Source organism: Leptonychotes weddellii, chromosome X, assembly GCF_054177405.1.
Source record: "Leptonychotes weddellii isolate Sample4059 chromosome X, ASM5417740v2, whole genome shotgun sequence".
NCBI classification, from domain to species: Eukaryota; Metazoa; Chordata; class Mammalia; order Carnivora; family Phocidae; genus Leptonychotes; species Leptonychotes weddellii.
Genome location: NC_138385.1, coordinates 57,706,224 through 57,723,516, shown reverse-complemented (window position 1 = coordinate 57,723,516; position 17,293 = coordinate 57,706,224). Strand labels below are relative to the sequence as shown.

At 43.5% G+C, this 17,293-nt stretch overlaps 1 protein-coding gene across 5 annotated transcripts in view; it reads left to right on the top strand.

Moving 5' to 3' along the window:
• The window catches only part of TAF1 (TATA-box binding protein associated factor 1), a 72,530-nt gene extending 56,393 nt beyond the window's left edge, over positions 1-16,137 (top strand). For 3 of the 5 annotated variants that reach the window (XM_081808676.1, XM_081808675.1, XM_081808677.1), the window contains exons 33-39: positions 4,686-4,753; positions 5,176-5,292; positions 8,472-8,597; positions 9,439-9,540; positions 9,809-9,965; positions 11,476-11,653; positions 14,278-16,137. In XM_081808676.1, the coding sequence (XP_081664802.1) occupies positions 4,686-4,753; positions 5,176-5,292; positions 8,472-8,597; positions 9,439-9,540; positions 9,809-9,965; positions 11,476-11,653; positions 14,278-14,497 (968 nt within the window). In that variant the 3' untranslated portion in view covers positions 14,498-16,137. The remainder of the gene's footprint in view (positions 1-4,685; positions 4,754-5,175; positions 5,293-8,471; positions 8,598-9,438; positions 9,541-9,808; positions 9,966-11,475; positions 11,654-14,277) is intronic. The other 2 variants (XM_081808679.1, XM_081808678.1) reach the window with 1 other exon arrangement.
• Positions 16,138-17,293: the final 1,156 nt, after the last annotated feature.

The following is a 17,293-nucleotide window of genomic DNA, read 5'->3' as shown; positions in this document are numbered from 1 at the left end:
TATAACATTACCTGGAATTCAGCATTGTTTAGATTTTTTCTTTTGATGAAAAATTTTGCATAGTGAAAGGCACAAATCTTAAGTGCACATTTGCTAAGTTTTGGCAAACACGTCAGAGGACTCATTTTCTTAGGAGGAAGGTTATTTTAAGTATTGGTGGAAAGATTCTCAAAGGAAATGTGAACTTAAGAGTGATCACAAACATCCTTCTCTCCTTGGTTGTGCAGGACTGCTCACCAACTTGACTTATTTTTCACTGAAACCTTTCAGATAGCAGTAATACTTTCCCTCTCTCTAACTAGAACGATGAAGCCTGTAACTTTTTCTCACATCACTATAGAGGTAAATTAACTTAGAAATGACAAAAAGTATTTTCTTGATTTGGGTGGGAAATCAGCTTTCCAAAGGTACCTGGGAGGTTCAGTTGGTTAAGTGTCTGCCTTCGGCTCAGGTCATGATCCTGGGGTCTGGATCGAGTCCTGCATCGGGCTCCCTGCTCAGTGGGGAGCCTGCTTCTCCCTCTCCCTCTGCTGCTCCCCCTGCTTGTGCTCTCTTTCTCTCTGTCAAATAAAATCTTAAAAAAAAAAAGGAATTACCACTATTTAAGGACATTTGGATTTGAATTCTATGTGATTCTGTAGGTTACTACCAATCCTTATTTGGAATGAGATGAAGTATAAATCTGTTGCCTTGACAAGACATTTACAGTTGCATTGCTATGATTTAATAAGAGAAAAAGCAAAGTATATTTGAAGAAATATTTCTTTTTGTAAATGGGTAGCTTATTCTCCTGTAGGGTACAATAATACTTCATAGATGGTCTGATCTTTCATATTCATTTTTGTGTTGTTTTGGAAATTACTCTTTCAAAAGTTAATTTTGGTTTTCTGTGTGGAAGTGGTGTGGTTATAGACTCCTTTGAGAGTCTGAGGAAAACACCGTGGGTCTTCCACCCTGAAAACTAATACTACATACAAAATTTTGCTTACAGTTTCGGGACATTCGTGGATCTCTTTCTCTCATTACCACCCCATTCAAGAATTCCTGGGATAAGAAAACATCTGGGTATCTTATCCCTTTTGGGGGGGGTACATTTGTTTATGTATTTATTGAAGTGTTTTGACATACACTGTTATATTACTTTCAGGTGTACATAGGGGTTCGACAATTCTATACGTTGTACTATGCTCACCGCAATAGGTGTAGTCACCATCTGTCAGTATACGGTATTATAATATTATTGACCATATTCCCTGTGCCGTACTTTTCATCTCTGTGACTTACTTATTTTATAACTGGAAGTTTGTACCTCTTCATCCCCTTCACCTATTTCACCCATGCTCCCACCCACCTCCCCTCTGGCAACCACCAGTTCATTCTCTGAATTTTAAGAGTCTGTTTGTTTTTTGTTTGCTTGTTCATTTGTTTTGTTTTTTAGGTTCCACATATAAGTGGCATTTGTCTTTCTCTGACTTATTTCATTTAGCGTTATTCCTTCTAGGTCTGTGTTGTCAAAGATGGCAAGATTTAATTCTTTTTAATGGCTGGGTGATTGCGTGCGTGTGTGGGTGCGCTGATACACCACATCTTTATCCATTCATCTCTTTTTTTTTAAGATTTTATTTATTTATTTGAGAGAAAGAGCGCATGCACAGGGGCAGAGGGAGAGAGAAGGGGAGAAGTGGACTCCCGGATGAGCAGGGAGCCCGATGTGGGGCTGCATCCCAGGACCCCGGGATCATGACCTGAGCCGAAGGCAGAGGCTCAACCGACTGAGCCCCCTAGGTGCCCCTATCCACTCATCTCTGGATGACACTTGGGTTGCTTCCATATCTTGGTTACTATAAATAATGCTGCAGGAATCATAGGGGTGCATGTATCTTTTCATATTAGTGTTTTCATTTTGGGGGGCAAATCTGGCATTTTACCCTTTTTTGGTCATGTTAACAGTGGTTTGCCAACTCCACCACCGTCTTTTATCAAAAGTACTTCGAAACTACTTTGCCTGTAGTAGAGTAACAGAGTTAAATAGCCGAACCCTCTGTAATGCTTGAGGGCACACACTGTTAAAAACGGAGGACACAAACAACTAGTAATCCAAACACATGAACAGGTGTAGCAGCTTATGTAAATGAGTGTGTTTTTTAAAATATATTCTGGGGTTATTATTAGCAGGTGTTTCTCTAGAGTTGTGTGTTGCAAAGAAAATGGGGAAGGAAGAGGTCCCATCTTCAAAATGGTTAAGAGAGAAAATTGTGCAAATGTAGAAACCGAACCTTTCCCTGTGTTTTAGATGAGAGCAGTGAGATGTTAAAGGGTTAGTTTAGGTTTAGGTTTCGAAACTGAAGTCGAGTAAGGTCTGAATTCTTCATTTATAGGCTGGAATTGTAGCCACAAGGCAAGTCCCCATAGGTAGAAGAGTCACTGTACCGGAAGAAGCTGCTGTTGTATTGGCTCGATGATGAAGGAGGCCTGTAGACTATGTACAGAGCCCGTTTGCCATAGCATCGCGCATTACTGTCAACATAACTTCTGCAGTCTGTCTCCATCTGTATTTTGAGGGCCAGCCTACTGGTGGCTCTAGGAGATTAGAACTCTGGAAACTTAAGCTGCAGTCTTCTTATCACACAAACTGTTCTTTTTTTTTTTTTTTTTTTTTTAAAGATTTTATTTATTTATTTGAGAGAGAATGAGAGAGAGCACATGAGAGGGGGGAGGGTCAGAGGGAGAAGCAGACTCCCTGCCGAGCAGGGAGCCCGATGTGGGACTCGATCCAGGGACTCCAGGATCATGACCTGAGCCGAAGGCAGTCGCTTAACCCACTGAGCCACCCAGGCGCCCCACAAACTGTTCTTGATGGTGAGCCAACTCTGGCTGTCTTTATATGTGTCCTAAATATGTTGACGGTCGACTTTGTTTTCCTTCTGGTTTATTTGTGTTTGGCACCGTCAGCTTGTGTGAGGATACCATTTTTATTACATCTTTGGAAAAACAGATGTCCTAGCTGAGGTTTTAACTGAAAGAGCCTTCTTTTGTTCATATAATAGCTTGTAATAATCAGAGTGGGTCTGGCTTGAAAGTGGCGCATATACATGTTATATATTTTTTATCCTTTGCCTCCTAATAAATAGTAGGCCTGATTCAGGGATCACCTCCTCTGTGAAGCCTTTCCTAATTCCTTTTTCCCTCTCGCTTCCCAGAATTGGCCACTTCTTCCTCTGTGCCTCTACTAAACCCTGTATGAATTTTTCCATTTCATTATATTGCCCTATTTGTTTATAGTCTGTCTCACCAGACAAGACCATAAGCTTTGTGAGGATATGGTCTGTATCCTACTCCTTTCTGCCTGGCACATAGAAGGTACTCAAAAATGTTTTAAGAATGAAAGAGTGGGTGAATGACCAGTATATTAAAGAATATTAAAGTCCGGGATTAAAAACTCACATGCCTTCAGGGTCTAGGCAAAAATGAGTTAAGCAGACCTGGTAGGGAGGGCGGTAGCCTGCAGAACACAGGCCTTATCTGAAAGGGGCGGCTGCCCCTCAGCTCCAGCCATTCGGTGCTCTGTGGGGGTGACGACTCTGTTGTTACCACATCTTTTTTAAGAGAAGCCAGACATTGGGGTTTTTATATGAAATTTCTCAGTTATTAAATGTTGTCAACTAAGATTTCCCTAAAAAGTTTTTATTGAGGTAATTTATATACAAAAAAGTGTATATGTTATGGGTGTACAGCTCAGTCTGTCTTCACAGACTGAAGTGATTTTTTTATGTGGGCCAAACAAAACCGGGTTGACTTGCAAGCCACCGATCTGCAGCTTGTGACAAAGACCGTGTGGGGAACTGTATAGTCTAGTTAAGAATCACCTAGTAGTTAAAAGTGTCTCAAAGTGGTGTGTAGAATCTGTCTGGATTATCATTCAAAGAAATCAAATGTAAAAGACCCTTTTATGAAACAGTTGGCGAATTTAAATGTTGACTGGCTATTTAATAATATGAAAGAATTATTGTTAATTATTTCAGATGTAATATAGCTGGTTTGGTTTTATATATAGATACAGATTTGATTTTTTAGAGCAGTTTAGTTGAGTGGAAGGTAGAGTCCCCATATACCCCCCACCTCCACACATGCATAGCCTCTCCCATTATCAGTATCCCCTCCCACGGTGGTACATTTGTTACATTTGATGAACCTGCATTGACACATCGTAATCACCCAAAGCCCATAGTTTACATTAGGGCTCATTCTTGGTGTACGTTCTGTGGGTTTTGACAAATGTATAATGATCCATATCTACCATTATAAAATATCATATGTAGTTATTTTTTAGAAGGGTCCTCAGAGACACATAACATTTTAAAACAATTTATGGGTGAAATAAATGAATTGATGCTGGAACTTGCTTCAAAATAATTTGGGAGGAGTGTAAGTGAAACAGGATTGACCATGTATTGACAATCATTGAAGCTAGGTAATGGGTACATGGAAGTTCATCATATTAGTGTCTCTGTTTTTGTATGCGCTTGAACTTCTCCACCTCCAAAAGTAGAGCAAGAGTCCAAGATAAAGCTGGGGCATGGTTTTTCGGGTCTAGGATAACATGGGACACTACTGCTGGTGACAGAAGTAAATTTCTGGAACTGAAGTCTGCAAAAGTCATGGCATTTTTCTTTTTTCTTTTGTAGGGCCTGAAAGTCAGTATACTAAGACTGCTCAGGAGATCGTAAATGTCTGTTACCAGACACTGACTGAGGTAGGTGGTAAAGAGGAGGTCTCCTTGGGATGTAGCATTCTGGAATACCTTTGTTCCCTTGGGTAGGGAGATCTTCCCCGCCTATCTGATTTTCATATGTAACCTCCTATGCCACATCCCTCATTTCCTTTCCTGCTTTATTTTCCTACCTGGTCCTAAGTGTTTTTAACAAACTATGTGATTATTTACTTCAGTTATCATGTGACCTGTCAGTAGAAGAAGCTCCATGAAGACAAGGATTTTTGTCTGCTTTGTTTACTTTTATTTTATTTTATTTATTAAGTAGGCTCCACACCCAGCGTGGGGCTCAGACTCACAACCCTGAGATCAAGAGTCGGATGCTCGACTGACTGAGCCAGCCAGGCATCTTCAGTGCCTAAAACATATGTTCAATGAATTCACTAATTTTCTTTATTTCTCAGTATGATGAGCATTTGACTCAACTTGAGAAGGATATTTGTACAGCTAAAGAAGCAGCTTTGGAGGAAGCAGAATTAGAAAGCTTGGACCCAATGACCCCAGGGCCTTACACACCCCAGGTGAGTCTGAAGACTAGGAACCGCCTCTTAGAGTTTTCTTATTGGTTTGGGAAATTGGGAGCATGTTAACAGATATATTTACTGAGATACCCTTCTTCTCTGTCCTTCCTCTTCATATGCCTTTCGTGTGCTTTCTTGTCTTCTCAAAGGCTAAGGTGAGTGAGGGCCATGGGTCTTGGTGGCCTTGTTGAATCCAGAAGCAGCAGGTGTGGGATGAATGAGTGGGGTGGGGTCTTAGTTGTTTAGGCAGTATTTAGGAATACCAGATGCCTGACTGCTGTGGCCACAGGTATCGTCTTGGGTCTCTGGAGTTCCTTTGCCCATGAATTGGGGTTCTAGGATATCCCTAGAGGATCAAATTCTCAATTATAGACATTGGCCACGTTGTTCCTGTGCCTCATAGATGCCCGATTACTCATTCCCTCGGAGGTATCTCAGTTAGCTCAGATGTCACCCACTTTCCTGGATTGACTCCCTCTCCTTGTAAATGAGGACAGGTAACATTTATAATGTTCTTAAAGTTACATGTCACAAGAGTAGGGAGCAAGATTAATAAGAAATTTTTAGTCTTTCTGTTTTTGTCCCTTGACTATATGTGAACATAAGCATATGTTTCCATATTTGAAGAGTAGGACTTATCAGAATATAGCTGGGGCTTGGTTTCGGTATTGAAGGCACTATGGTAAAGTGGGAAGTACGTGAATTTTGGCAATAAAACAGGCCTGGGTTTGAATCTTAGCTCTGCTCTTATCTAGCTTTGTGAACTTGGGAAGTTAGCTTAAGCCCTCCCAGTCTCCTTTTCTCTAAAATGTACTTTTTGAGATTATTAAAAACATTAAATGAGTTAACTTGGCTGGCACATAGGAGACATTCAGTAAATGTTTCCTTGTCTATATGAAAATTGTCTACAAAGTTCTCAGACTTCCTTTCAAATTTAACCAATTATTTTAATGCAAAATTCTCCTGATTCCCACTGGAAAACTTTTTTTCATTCTACTCTGAACTGATAACTGCGACCTGTATGATCTCTGTTGGATTATCGCTGTTTGTATTTCATGCACTCTCCCTATCTATCTTTTACTCTCTCTCACCCCAAAACCTAGGTTACTGAGGGGCCAAATATAAAGAGCCCTAAGATACTACTTCCAGGCCCAGAACAAGGAAAGGCTCTTGGAGTGTGTGGGCAGATTGGGTCCGGGGGGCTTGGGTGAGTGATGTTACCCAGGAAGGCCCTTTTTGCTTATAGGCCCACAGCTCCCACAAGGCCCTTTCTGGTAAGTTAAAGCCTGGGTTTTAGCCATCATTCCTCAGAAGAGTCTAGCCACTGAGCAGCACATGCTTAGCTCTCATCTATGATAGCATAAACCTAGTCATTTGGTGAGTCAAAGCCTTAGACCCAAGGGTTATCTTCCTATCTTTCCTGCCCCTCCCACACTGTCTCAGGTGGCTGAGGAAAGCCTGGCAACCGTTCTCCCTTCTGAGCAGTAGCTGTTGTTCGGTACAGTGAGAGGGTCCCCTTTGAAGAGTAGGGTGTAGATAGCGCCTCTTCATTATTCCAGTTCACCCTCTCATCATTGCCTTCACTCATATGTACACATTGTAAAATAGTAAGCCCCATGTATTTTCTCTTAACCTGAGGAGGATGCACCTGAGCGATTGTCCTTACTCATTGCTACTTTCAAACCCAATGTTATTAAAGAGGGTTTGTGTAGGTTTAAGCTATCATAATTCTGGTTGTATGGAACCATAACAGTAATCATACTTTACTTCCAGCCCTAAATGGTGGCAGTCAACAATGTATTTTCACTCAGCAGTTTCCACCTAGCTTGAATTACATCATACACATTCAGCTTCACACTTTATCTAAAGTTGCTCACTTGCAGGTTCCCACTAGCCCCTCATTCCCTGATTTTCTCTTCTTCTGTACAACCACTAGTTTACCTACTCTGTAATGCTTTAAATTCTGTGTTGCCTCTTTCTCCAAAACCTTCTTCAATCATCCTTCCTTGTTTGCTTTAAAAAAAAAAAACCCCACAAAGTAACACATATGTGGGGTTTTTGTTGATAAAAGCAACATGTTCATTGGGAAATACAAAGGAGAAATAAGTTACCTAGAGTTAAGTCTACCATTCCGAAAGAACCAGCCACTGTGAACATTTTGGTGTGTTTCTTTCAAATCTGTGGTGTGTGGTGTGGTGTGGTGTGTGTTTGTGTGTGTGCGCGTGCGCTCATGCACACATGTGCACACCAGGGTATGTAGACCCTCTTAAAGTGAAATTGGTCAATACGGTTTTGTGTCTTACTGTTTTCACTTCACATTTTGTTATGAACATTTTATCTCATTAGTCTTTGAAAACATGATTTTTAAATCGCTACATAATATTTCTACCCTCCGAGTTTTAGAAAACGCTTTCCTACTTCTCCAGCCTGTTCTTTATCAGTTCCTCCTGCCCTTCTGTCACTGAAAAGTCCATTTGCTAAATCCCTCATCTCTTCAGGAGAGGGAAGGGATCTATAATTTATTGAATTATAAATTACCTTCATTCTCCCAATAACCTTGGGAGGCAGACATTGTTACCCATGTTTTATAATTGAGGAAACCAAGGCTTAGAGTGATTAAATAATTTGTTAAAGTTACTCATCTAGCAAGTGGTGGAGCCAGGACTCAAACCCAAGGCATTTTGTTCCAAAACCCATGTTTGTTTGTTTTTTTTACCACACCATTTTGCCTCATAGCATCCTCTGATGAGCTCATAGACTGTTAACTCGCTACACGCTCTTGTTGGAATGGGAATTCCTTTATGCAATTTCCTATTAGACGTCTCTAAACCAGTCAGTCAGAATTGTGCAGGTATGAAGCCTTAGGCCTGCCAACAATAAGACAAGGCTTAGAAGACACTAGGTTATTGACCAGAAAGACTGTCAGGACGTAGAATTGTCCACAGCTTTGATGCTTTTCTGTTTCAGGCTTCTGATCGTGTACGTCAGATGCCTATCTGCTAGAATGAGCAAGCATTTGTAGGATTCCCAAAAACCTGTCCATAAAGCTGTGTCAAACTGTTTCTCTTTAAATGGATTGCTCTGCATGACCTTTTTCTGCAGTGAATGCTCTAAAGGGGAGTTCTGGATTTCTTACTCCCTTTCCTAAATAGAAGCTAAGTTGTACATTTGTGCCACAGCCTCCTGATTTGTATGACACCAACACATCCCTCAGTATGTCTCGAGATGCCTCTGTATTTCAAGATGAGAGCAATATGTCTGTCCTGGATATTCCCACTGCCACTCCAGAAAAGCAGGTGACGCAGGTAGGATGTTCTTTTTCTCTTTGTGGCATTGGTAATATGCTTTGGTGTGGGGAGTGGGGGAGTGATAGTGGTGATACGTGACGTGTATCATGGATGATTGGGCCCCTTTGGCCTTGGGCATGGAGGCTTAGAAGTGGGATTTCAAGGTGGGCTGGTGGCAGGTCACATGACTGGCATTGTCTTCTGTCTGTCCCCATGGGCAGAGTCAGGCACAGCAGCACCTCAGGGAAGGCACAAGTATGAAAAGTGTATGAGGCATCAGAGCAACCTCACAGGTGACTAGAAAGACCAACTGCATTCAGAGACAGAGTTCAAAATAATTGGCCCTGCTACTGTACTGTATGTATGCTGTAATCTAAATTAAAATTATTTATGAAATTAAATTAAATTTTAAAAATTGGCCTGTTCTAGAGGTGTCCGAAGATGCTCCTAATCTGAAGCCAAAAATCCTATCAGCTGCTCTCAGTCAGGCTTCCACTGGAGAGTACAAAACCCAGGAGAGTTTTTCTATCCCAAAGAGTCCTAACAGAAGCTAAGGAAAGCTTGGGTTAGGAAGGAAGAGTCTCTTTGTAATGATACAGCAAGGGCAGACCCAAGGACCTTCCTATTCTTCGGGTTTTTGGTTTTTTGGTTGGTTTTTTTTTTTTTTTTAACTCTACCAGTGATTTCCAAAGAATGAATGGGAAAAAGCACACATGCCTTGAGCTGTGTGAACAGCCCCCACTAGCTGTGGGGTTGGCTGGGATATCAGGGAGGAGCATCCGCCCTGGGTAAGAGCCCGTGGTTAAGTCCTCCTACAGGCACGTCCCTCAATGATGTGCTATTTGTCTTCCTTACTCAGATGCACCAGGGCCGAGGTAGGCTGGGCGAGGAAGACTCTGATGTAGATATTGAAGGGTATGATGATGAGGAGGAGGATGGGAAACCTAAGACTCCAGCCCCAGTGAGTATGCTTACAGAAAGCTTATGGTTACGTTATACCCTTACATGATAGGAGCCCCGCTAGTACAGGGCAGGCCAAATCCCAAGGTGATATCAGAGAGTCCATAGTGAGGCCCAATCAGACTTTAATCCTTGGAAAATTAGCTAAACGAATTCATCCACCACAGTTACTTAACTTCTTGTGAGGCAGCAAGGGGGGTGCTGGTGGTGGCTACTGCTCTCTTACTTGGTCAACTGATGGGACTTTGACCCCAACCGGTCTCATTCAGGAAGGCGAAGATGCAGATGGTGATCTTGCAGATGAAGAGGAAGGAACTGTGCAACAGCCTCAAGCCAGCGTCCTGTATGAGGATTTGCTTATGTCTGAAGGAGAAGATGATGAGGAAGATGCCGCGAGTGATGAAGAAGGAGACAATCCTTTCTCTGGTAAGTCTCGTTCCTTGGCTTCTATTCTAGGTGGCTCACCATAGCACCCTGAGGACTGGATAGGAAACTCTTGGCCACATACGCTATTACCAGAAGCTGCTCTTTTCTTTTTTTTTTTTTTAAGATTTTATTTATTCATTTGACAGAGAGAGACACAGCAAGAGAGGGAACACAAGCAGGGGGAGTGGGAGAGGGAGAAGCAGGCTTCCCGCGGAGCAGGGAGCCCGACGCGGGCTCGGTCCCAGGACCCCAGGATCATGACCTGAGCCGAAGACAGACTCTTTTTTTTTTTTTTTTTTTTTTTTTAAACGTTTATTTATTTATTCATGAGAGACAGAGAGAGGGAGAGAGAGGCAGAGGGAGAAGCAGGCTCCCAAGGAGCAGAGAGCCCGATGCGGGACTCGATCCCAGGACCCCGGGATCATGACCTGAGCCGAAGGCAGACGCTCAACCATCTGAGCCACCCAGGCGCCCCGAAGACAGACTCTTAACGACTGAGCCTCCCAGGCATCCCGAAGCTGCTCTTTTCTTGAAGTCTCATTAATAGACTCAGAGTACTGAGCACTCACAGGATGATGACATTCAGTAGCCTTTGAGGAGGTGAAGACACATAACATGGAAGTGCAGAAGATGACCATGGGGCCGTGGGAGAGGCAGTGCCTAAGTAGCATCTTTGATTTGAATATTCGATCAAGATGAGAAAGAGGTGTTGTATTTGTAATAGGGAAGGGGGAGAAATAAGGAAATAAGTTCCTGCTTTACTCAGCCATAAGAAAGAATGAGATCTTGCCATTTGTGACAACATGGATGGACCTAGCGGGTATAACGCTAAGTAAAACAAGTCAGTCAGAGGAAGACAAAATACCATAAGATTTCACTCACATGCGGGATCTAAACCAACCGACCAACCAACCAAAGCAGAAACAGACCCCTAAGTACAGAGAACAAACTGATGGTTGCCAGAGTGCAGTGGGGTGGGGGGATGGGCAAATGGGTGTGAAGTGGGGAGGGAGATCCAGGCTTCCGGTTACGGAACGAATAAGTCACGGGAATAAAAAGCACAGCATATGGAATAGAGTCAATGATATTGTAATACTATTGCACGTGGACAGATGGCCGCTACACTTACAGTGAGCATAGCATACCGTATGTATTGCCAAATCACTGTGTTGTAATCCTGAAACTAATAGAACATTGTATGTCAACTATACTTCAATTTAAAAAAAAAGATCCTACTTAGTTTATTTTGTCAATTAATGGCAATGGCAGGGAAAAGTACAGGAGATGATAGAGGGGAAAAAAAACAAGACTGGACTGAGACGAGAAAAGGAAGTGGTAATTTGGGTTCTGTTTCCAAACTGTGGTTTTGCCGACATTGGCCCGAGGCCCCCCTCCGAGGTGAGGAGTCCCGGCAGGGTGCCTGTGTCGATGGAGGGCAGGAACTGGTTTGGGAAGACCAAGCCAAAGGTGGTAATTCTGTCCAGCTTATCTCGGGACCATCTTTTCACAGCTATCCAGCTGAGTGAAAGTGGGAGCGACTCTGATGTGGGATCTGGTGGGCTAAGACCCAAACAGCCCCGCATGCTTCAGGAGAACACGAGGATGGGCATGGAAAACGAAGAAAGCATGATGTCCTATGAGGGAGACGGTGGGGAGGCTTCTCATGGTTTGGAGGACAGCAACATCAGGTAATCGGCAGCGCCACGCTACAGGGCTATGGCGTCAGTGCCCAGCTGCGGTGGCAGAGGGTCCGGCGTCAGATTACTTTCAACCATCAAACATTTCCAGAGCACCCTCTAGGGCCAGGTACTGTGCTCGGCCCTTGGGGAGACCCAGAGAAGCAAGCCATATCCTGCCCTCGAGGAGCTCACAGTCTAGCGGAAGAGACTGATAACAGACAAGATCCTTACAAATACAGCGTGATAAGTACAAAGTGCCAAGTCACCACTGAGGAGGCAGTGTCTCACTCTACTTGGAGTGATCAGGGGAGGCTTTGCAGACGAGGGGACATTCGAACTGGGCCTGGCAGTAAGGCTGACTAGGAGTTGGCTAAGTAGGAAAGTGGCAGGAGGTGAGGAGACCCTTAGAGACGGACCAGTAGGTTCAAAGGCACAGAAATACACCAAAGGATGTTCCAGGGTGAAGAGAGGTTGTGGGGAGGTGTGGCTGCAGAAGCAGCAAGGGATTATTATTGTAGAGGACCTTACATGGCATGTTAAGACACTTGGGAATCATCACTCCAAGGAGAAGGAAGTAACATCGGATTTTTGTGTTAAATAACTCCAGGGCAATGATAAGGATTTCAGCTGGGATCTGTTAGAAGTGGGGGGAAGGAAGGGACATATTTAAGAGCTGTTTAGAGGATAGATCAGTCGGACTTAGGAAGTAGGGAGATCAAATACATAATGAATGGGAATGTCACTGAGATAGGTAAGTGGAAAGAGCAGGTTTTCGATGAGGCGGGAAAGGAAAAATGCATTTGTCTTTGGACGCGTTAGATTTAAGGTACATTGGATACATCTAGCCAGAGGTGTCCAGCAAGCAGTTAGAGTCTTCATTTACTCATTAGGCAAATATTTATCACAAGTGCCGACCACAAGCAACTAGGATGTGGTCCCTTCCATCAAGGAGTTCAGTCTAGTGGGAAACCTAGAACAGGTTAAGAGATGATCGTGGTGTGACATGGAAAGTGCTGTGATAGGCACTCGCAGGGTTTTTCTGGGGCTTGGGCAGGAGTGGGGTAGGGGAGCCGCTTAGAGAAGGAAACTGAGCTCACTCAGACGAGGAATTAGCTAGACGAAGAAGAAAGCAAAGGGCACTTCAGAGAGCAAGAACAGCGTATGAGGAAACAGTTCCAGAGCATGCAAGCAGCTTGGTGTGGCCGGAGTTTTTGATCCGTGATCCGTGTGATAGAGACGATTTACACAGGTAGGTAAGGGCCAAATCATAAGGGCCTGAAAGTTCGGGGTAAACATTGAATGAGAGGTATGAGCAGATCTACATTTTGTGAAGAGTGCTCTGTACCCCAAAAGAAATGCACATGGCCAATAAATATATGAAAAATAATTTCCCTAAGAATCAAAGGAAGGCAATAGAACAACGACATGCAGTATTTTACGTTTAAGATGGCCAAAGACTAAAATGAATGCTAATGCCTGGAGGTGGGGAGGTGTGAGGAAAAAGACCTTCTCCAATGACTGCTGGTAATGTGAAATGATAAAAATGGGGTGGGGGGGAGAGAGGTACAGCAATTTATCATTATAAATCAAAAACTTAAAAAATGGGAATCCTCCTTGACCCCCAAAATTCCATGTGTAGGCAGTTATTCTGATAGTAATGAAACACCTTCATCAGGACGTTTGAATGGGAGTTGAATCACGACACTGTTTTTCATAGCGGGAATGTTGGAGACCGCTTCAGTGTGCCAGTGAGAGACGGTTATAGCAATCGTGTGGCAGCCATGTAGTGGAGTACCAGACAGCAATCAAAAGGATGCTGTAGATGTATGTTTATTGACATAGAAAGACATTCATTATAATCATAGTGAAAACAGCAGATTCCTGAAGAGTATGTAGAGTATTCCAACTTTGTAAAAAGAAAAAATGTTTCAGTATCTAAGTTAAGTGCATAGAAGAAAACTTGGGAAGGTTCTATACCGAGAGATTATTTCTGGGTGGTAGAGTTATTGGTGATTTCTTTCCTTTTTTTTTTTTTTCTGGCATATATTTTATTTTTTAAAAAACCCATGAACACGCATGACTTGTGTGGTGTTTTTTAAGTAAAATTAAGAATAAACAACAAAGAGCATGGTGGCAGAAGCGTGAAGAATGAATTGGAGGAGAGCAAGATGGAGGCACGAAGACTCATTTCAGCAGTGCAGGCCAGAGCGAGCAGAGGACTAAGCTAAGGCAGGCAGAGTAGAGATGGGAAGGAGGGGACAGAGACAAGATCTCCTGAGGAAGTAGAATCTTCAGGACCATTGACTGATGGGCTCTGTGGAGGAGTGAAGCTGTAAGCGGGAGATGAGACCCGAGGCTGCCTGAGCGCTTAACGGTCGTGGCCGCTGTTAACCGTGTGGTGGCAGGCGTAGGGGAGTGTCTTCCATTCGGGTTCTTGTCACTATGAAGTTGGCAGGTTGATGTTTTGAACAGGATCATTTTTCTCTTGGGGACCTATATAGAACAGTCCAGAGCGAGTCATTCTAGCGCCCAGGGGCGGTGAGATGGGCTGATCCCTCGGCGGCACTGAGAACGGGACTGGTCGGCTAGAGGATGGTGCCCGAGCTTGAGAGATGACCTGTTTCTCTTCTCAGTTATGGGAGCTATGAGGAGCCTGATCCCAAGTCAAACACCCAAGACACGAGCTTCAGCAGCATCGGTGGGTATGAGGTATCGGAGGAGGAAGAAGATGAGGAGGAAGAGCAGCGCTCTGGGCCGAGCGTACTAAGCCAGGTCCACCTGTCAGAGGATGAGGAGGACAGTGAGGATTTCCACTCCATTGCTGGGGACAGTGACTTGGACTCTGATGAATGAGGCTTCCTTTGGGCCTCCCTGGTGAGCCTTCCCTGTTCTCCAGCCTGGGTGGCTCACCTTCCCTAATTTGTTCATAATTGTATAGTGTCTGATCCCGAAATCACTAGATTGACTAACACCTCAGCCTTTAAGAAGTAGTATATAAATGGTAATAAGTCACCTCTTCTGATCTTCCTGGGACAGTGTCACACTTTGATTTAAAAACAAGCAACCCCTTTTCCCCTTCCACTAACAAAAGTGCCCTCCTTTAGCTCCACTTAACTGCCCTTGGTATCAGTTTTCCCTCAGGAAGGAGGAGAAATGAAAGCACTAACGATTTTCCATCCTCTTGGTGTATTAGACATTTTCCAAGCATGGTATCATCTCAGTTTTCTGATTTGCAGGCTGGAACAGGTGACAGCCCCTTGCTGGGACAGAGAACTGGGTTCTGGTCGACTCCATGCCCCAGTAAACACATAAACCTATTGGACGAACTGCCCATTACCTTATTATTTTTCTGATTATACAATGCCTTGTCCCTAAATGGATTTTTGAGGCAAATGACTGTCAATCTTTGAAACAGCCTATACGTCAGAAATGATAATGTTGCCATGTGAATGTGTTCTGTGCCCCTCATTCCCAGGCGACAGGGTAGGAAAATAATAAGGTCTTTGGGCAAAGACTGTATATCTTCTTGTGTTTCTTTTCATGCCTAGGATACGGTTCTGTGCATAGTAGGTACTCAGTAAATGTTGCTACAATCATAACATCCTCGAAAGACTTGTTTTTGACCATCTGCTCCACGATAAGCACTCTGTCAGATCCTTGGGATGCAAAGGCAAGTAAATAAGACACATTGCTTTTACCTAAAGAGCTCGCCCTCAAGTTGGGGGAGGGGGAGTGGAATTCAAAACTCGTTTCTTAAATACATTACAATGGTGCTTGAGCTGAGTGCAGTGAAGAAGCTAGATGTAAAGCAGAGGGGAAAACAGAGGCATGACCATGTATGAAAAAGTCAGGGAAGTCTTCCTAGAAGTAATTTATAAGCTGACTGTTGAAAAACGAGTAGGAGCTTCCAAGATGGAAAACTCCAGGCAGTGTGTAACCTGCCATCTCTACTAGAGATAGCAGAGTGTGTTCCTGATTTGTTCATTTGTTTGTGCCTGCCTGCCTGCCTTGTTCCAGAAAGGATTGGAGGTGGTTTGTGCTCTAGTCCTTTAATGCTGGAGTGGCTAGAGATGAGACTGAAAGACTGGCAGGAAGTATATCCTCGATGCTAACAGGTGTGAACTGTATATTATAGGAAATGAGCGCTAGTAGAATGATTGCATCAGATTTGTGTTTTAGAAGTTTTCTGTATGTTGAATGAAAGAAATTGAAGAATTCTATGTAACGGACAAGTTTGATCCCACTTTTGTAAAAGACAAAACCACGTGTGTATATTTATGTGTGTATATATTTGTATACGCAGAGGAAAAGGTCTGAAAGGATATATGCTGAACTGTTCACAGCAATAACCTCTGGGGAATGGGATCGGAGGGGAGGGGGCTATATGGTTGTGTGTATACTGGGAGTGTATTGTGCTTTTATTTCTGTATCGTTTGAGTTTTTTTTACAAGTATGTACTATTTTTGTAATAAAATTTTTTTAAAAAATATGCAGCAGTAGTGTGGAAAATGGCTTGGAGGGGAGCAAATGTAGTTCAAGTAAGGGGTAATGGAGCCCAATCCAGGGCTGTGGCATTAAGATGGGGAGGGGCACGAATTTGAGAGATCTTCAGGAGGTAGAATCAACAGGCCTTGATGACCGATTGGCGTTCGGAGGTGGAAAAGGAGGAATGGAATGGAAGGTGGCTTTCAGAATTTTGGTTTGGGAGATTGGGCGGGTACATGGTATTCATTCATTTGTTCATTCAACATTTATCAAGCAGTCTGCTGGATGCTGATATAAAAGTAAGATCTAGTTTCTGATCGCAGGGAACTTTAAGGGCTAGAATGAGAGAGAGAGACATGTAAATAAATTGAATAAAACATGATCATTGCAATAAATACTTAATGGGGATCTGTGGCGAGAGGGAGTTACCAACTCTGCTTATGGAGTAAGGACGGGAAGGTTTCACAGGGGTGGCCTTTGAGATGGATCATGAAAAGTAGGTAGGAGTTTGCCAGACGGGGGAGGGGAGGGAGGAGGGCATTCTTGGCAGAGGGCATGAAATTACATGGCCCGTTCGTGGAACGAGCAGTTCTGGATGGATGGAAATAGAGGGGATATAACATAGGATGGTGATGACCATGTTCAGGAACAAATGCTCATTTTAGAGAGATCGCGCCGGCTGTGCTTCGAGAACGGACGGACTGGGGGGAGAGGGTGATGCCAGAAGAGAGGATGGAGACTCAAGCTGGCCGAGGTGTGGGCAGTAGGGACGTGATGAGCGGTATGCTTTGGTGACTGACTGGATGATGGAAGGTGGAAGAGTGGACCCTAGGTTTCTGACTTAGGTGACCGGGTCAGTGGTGATGCTGTTCACAGGCTGTGGGTGGAAGGTAGGAGAAAGAGCTACGTTTGCTTGGAAGCATGGAAATCGAAAGGATGATAGGTGGAAAGCCTAGGATTCATGCAACCTCGGGAGCAGGTGAGATCACCCGGGAAACGTGTAGTCAGAAGAGCAAGGAGGACAGAATCCTGGTGAAGACCGATATTTGAGGGTGGCTAGAAATAGAAGCAAAACCGGAAGAGTGGTATTTTCTCAAACCAAAGAAGGAGTTTTAAGACCACCACCACCAACAACAACAAAAAATACCACGTGAATGCTACGGA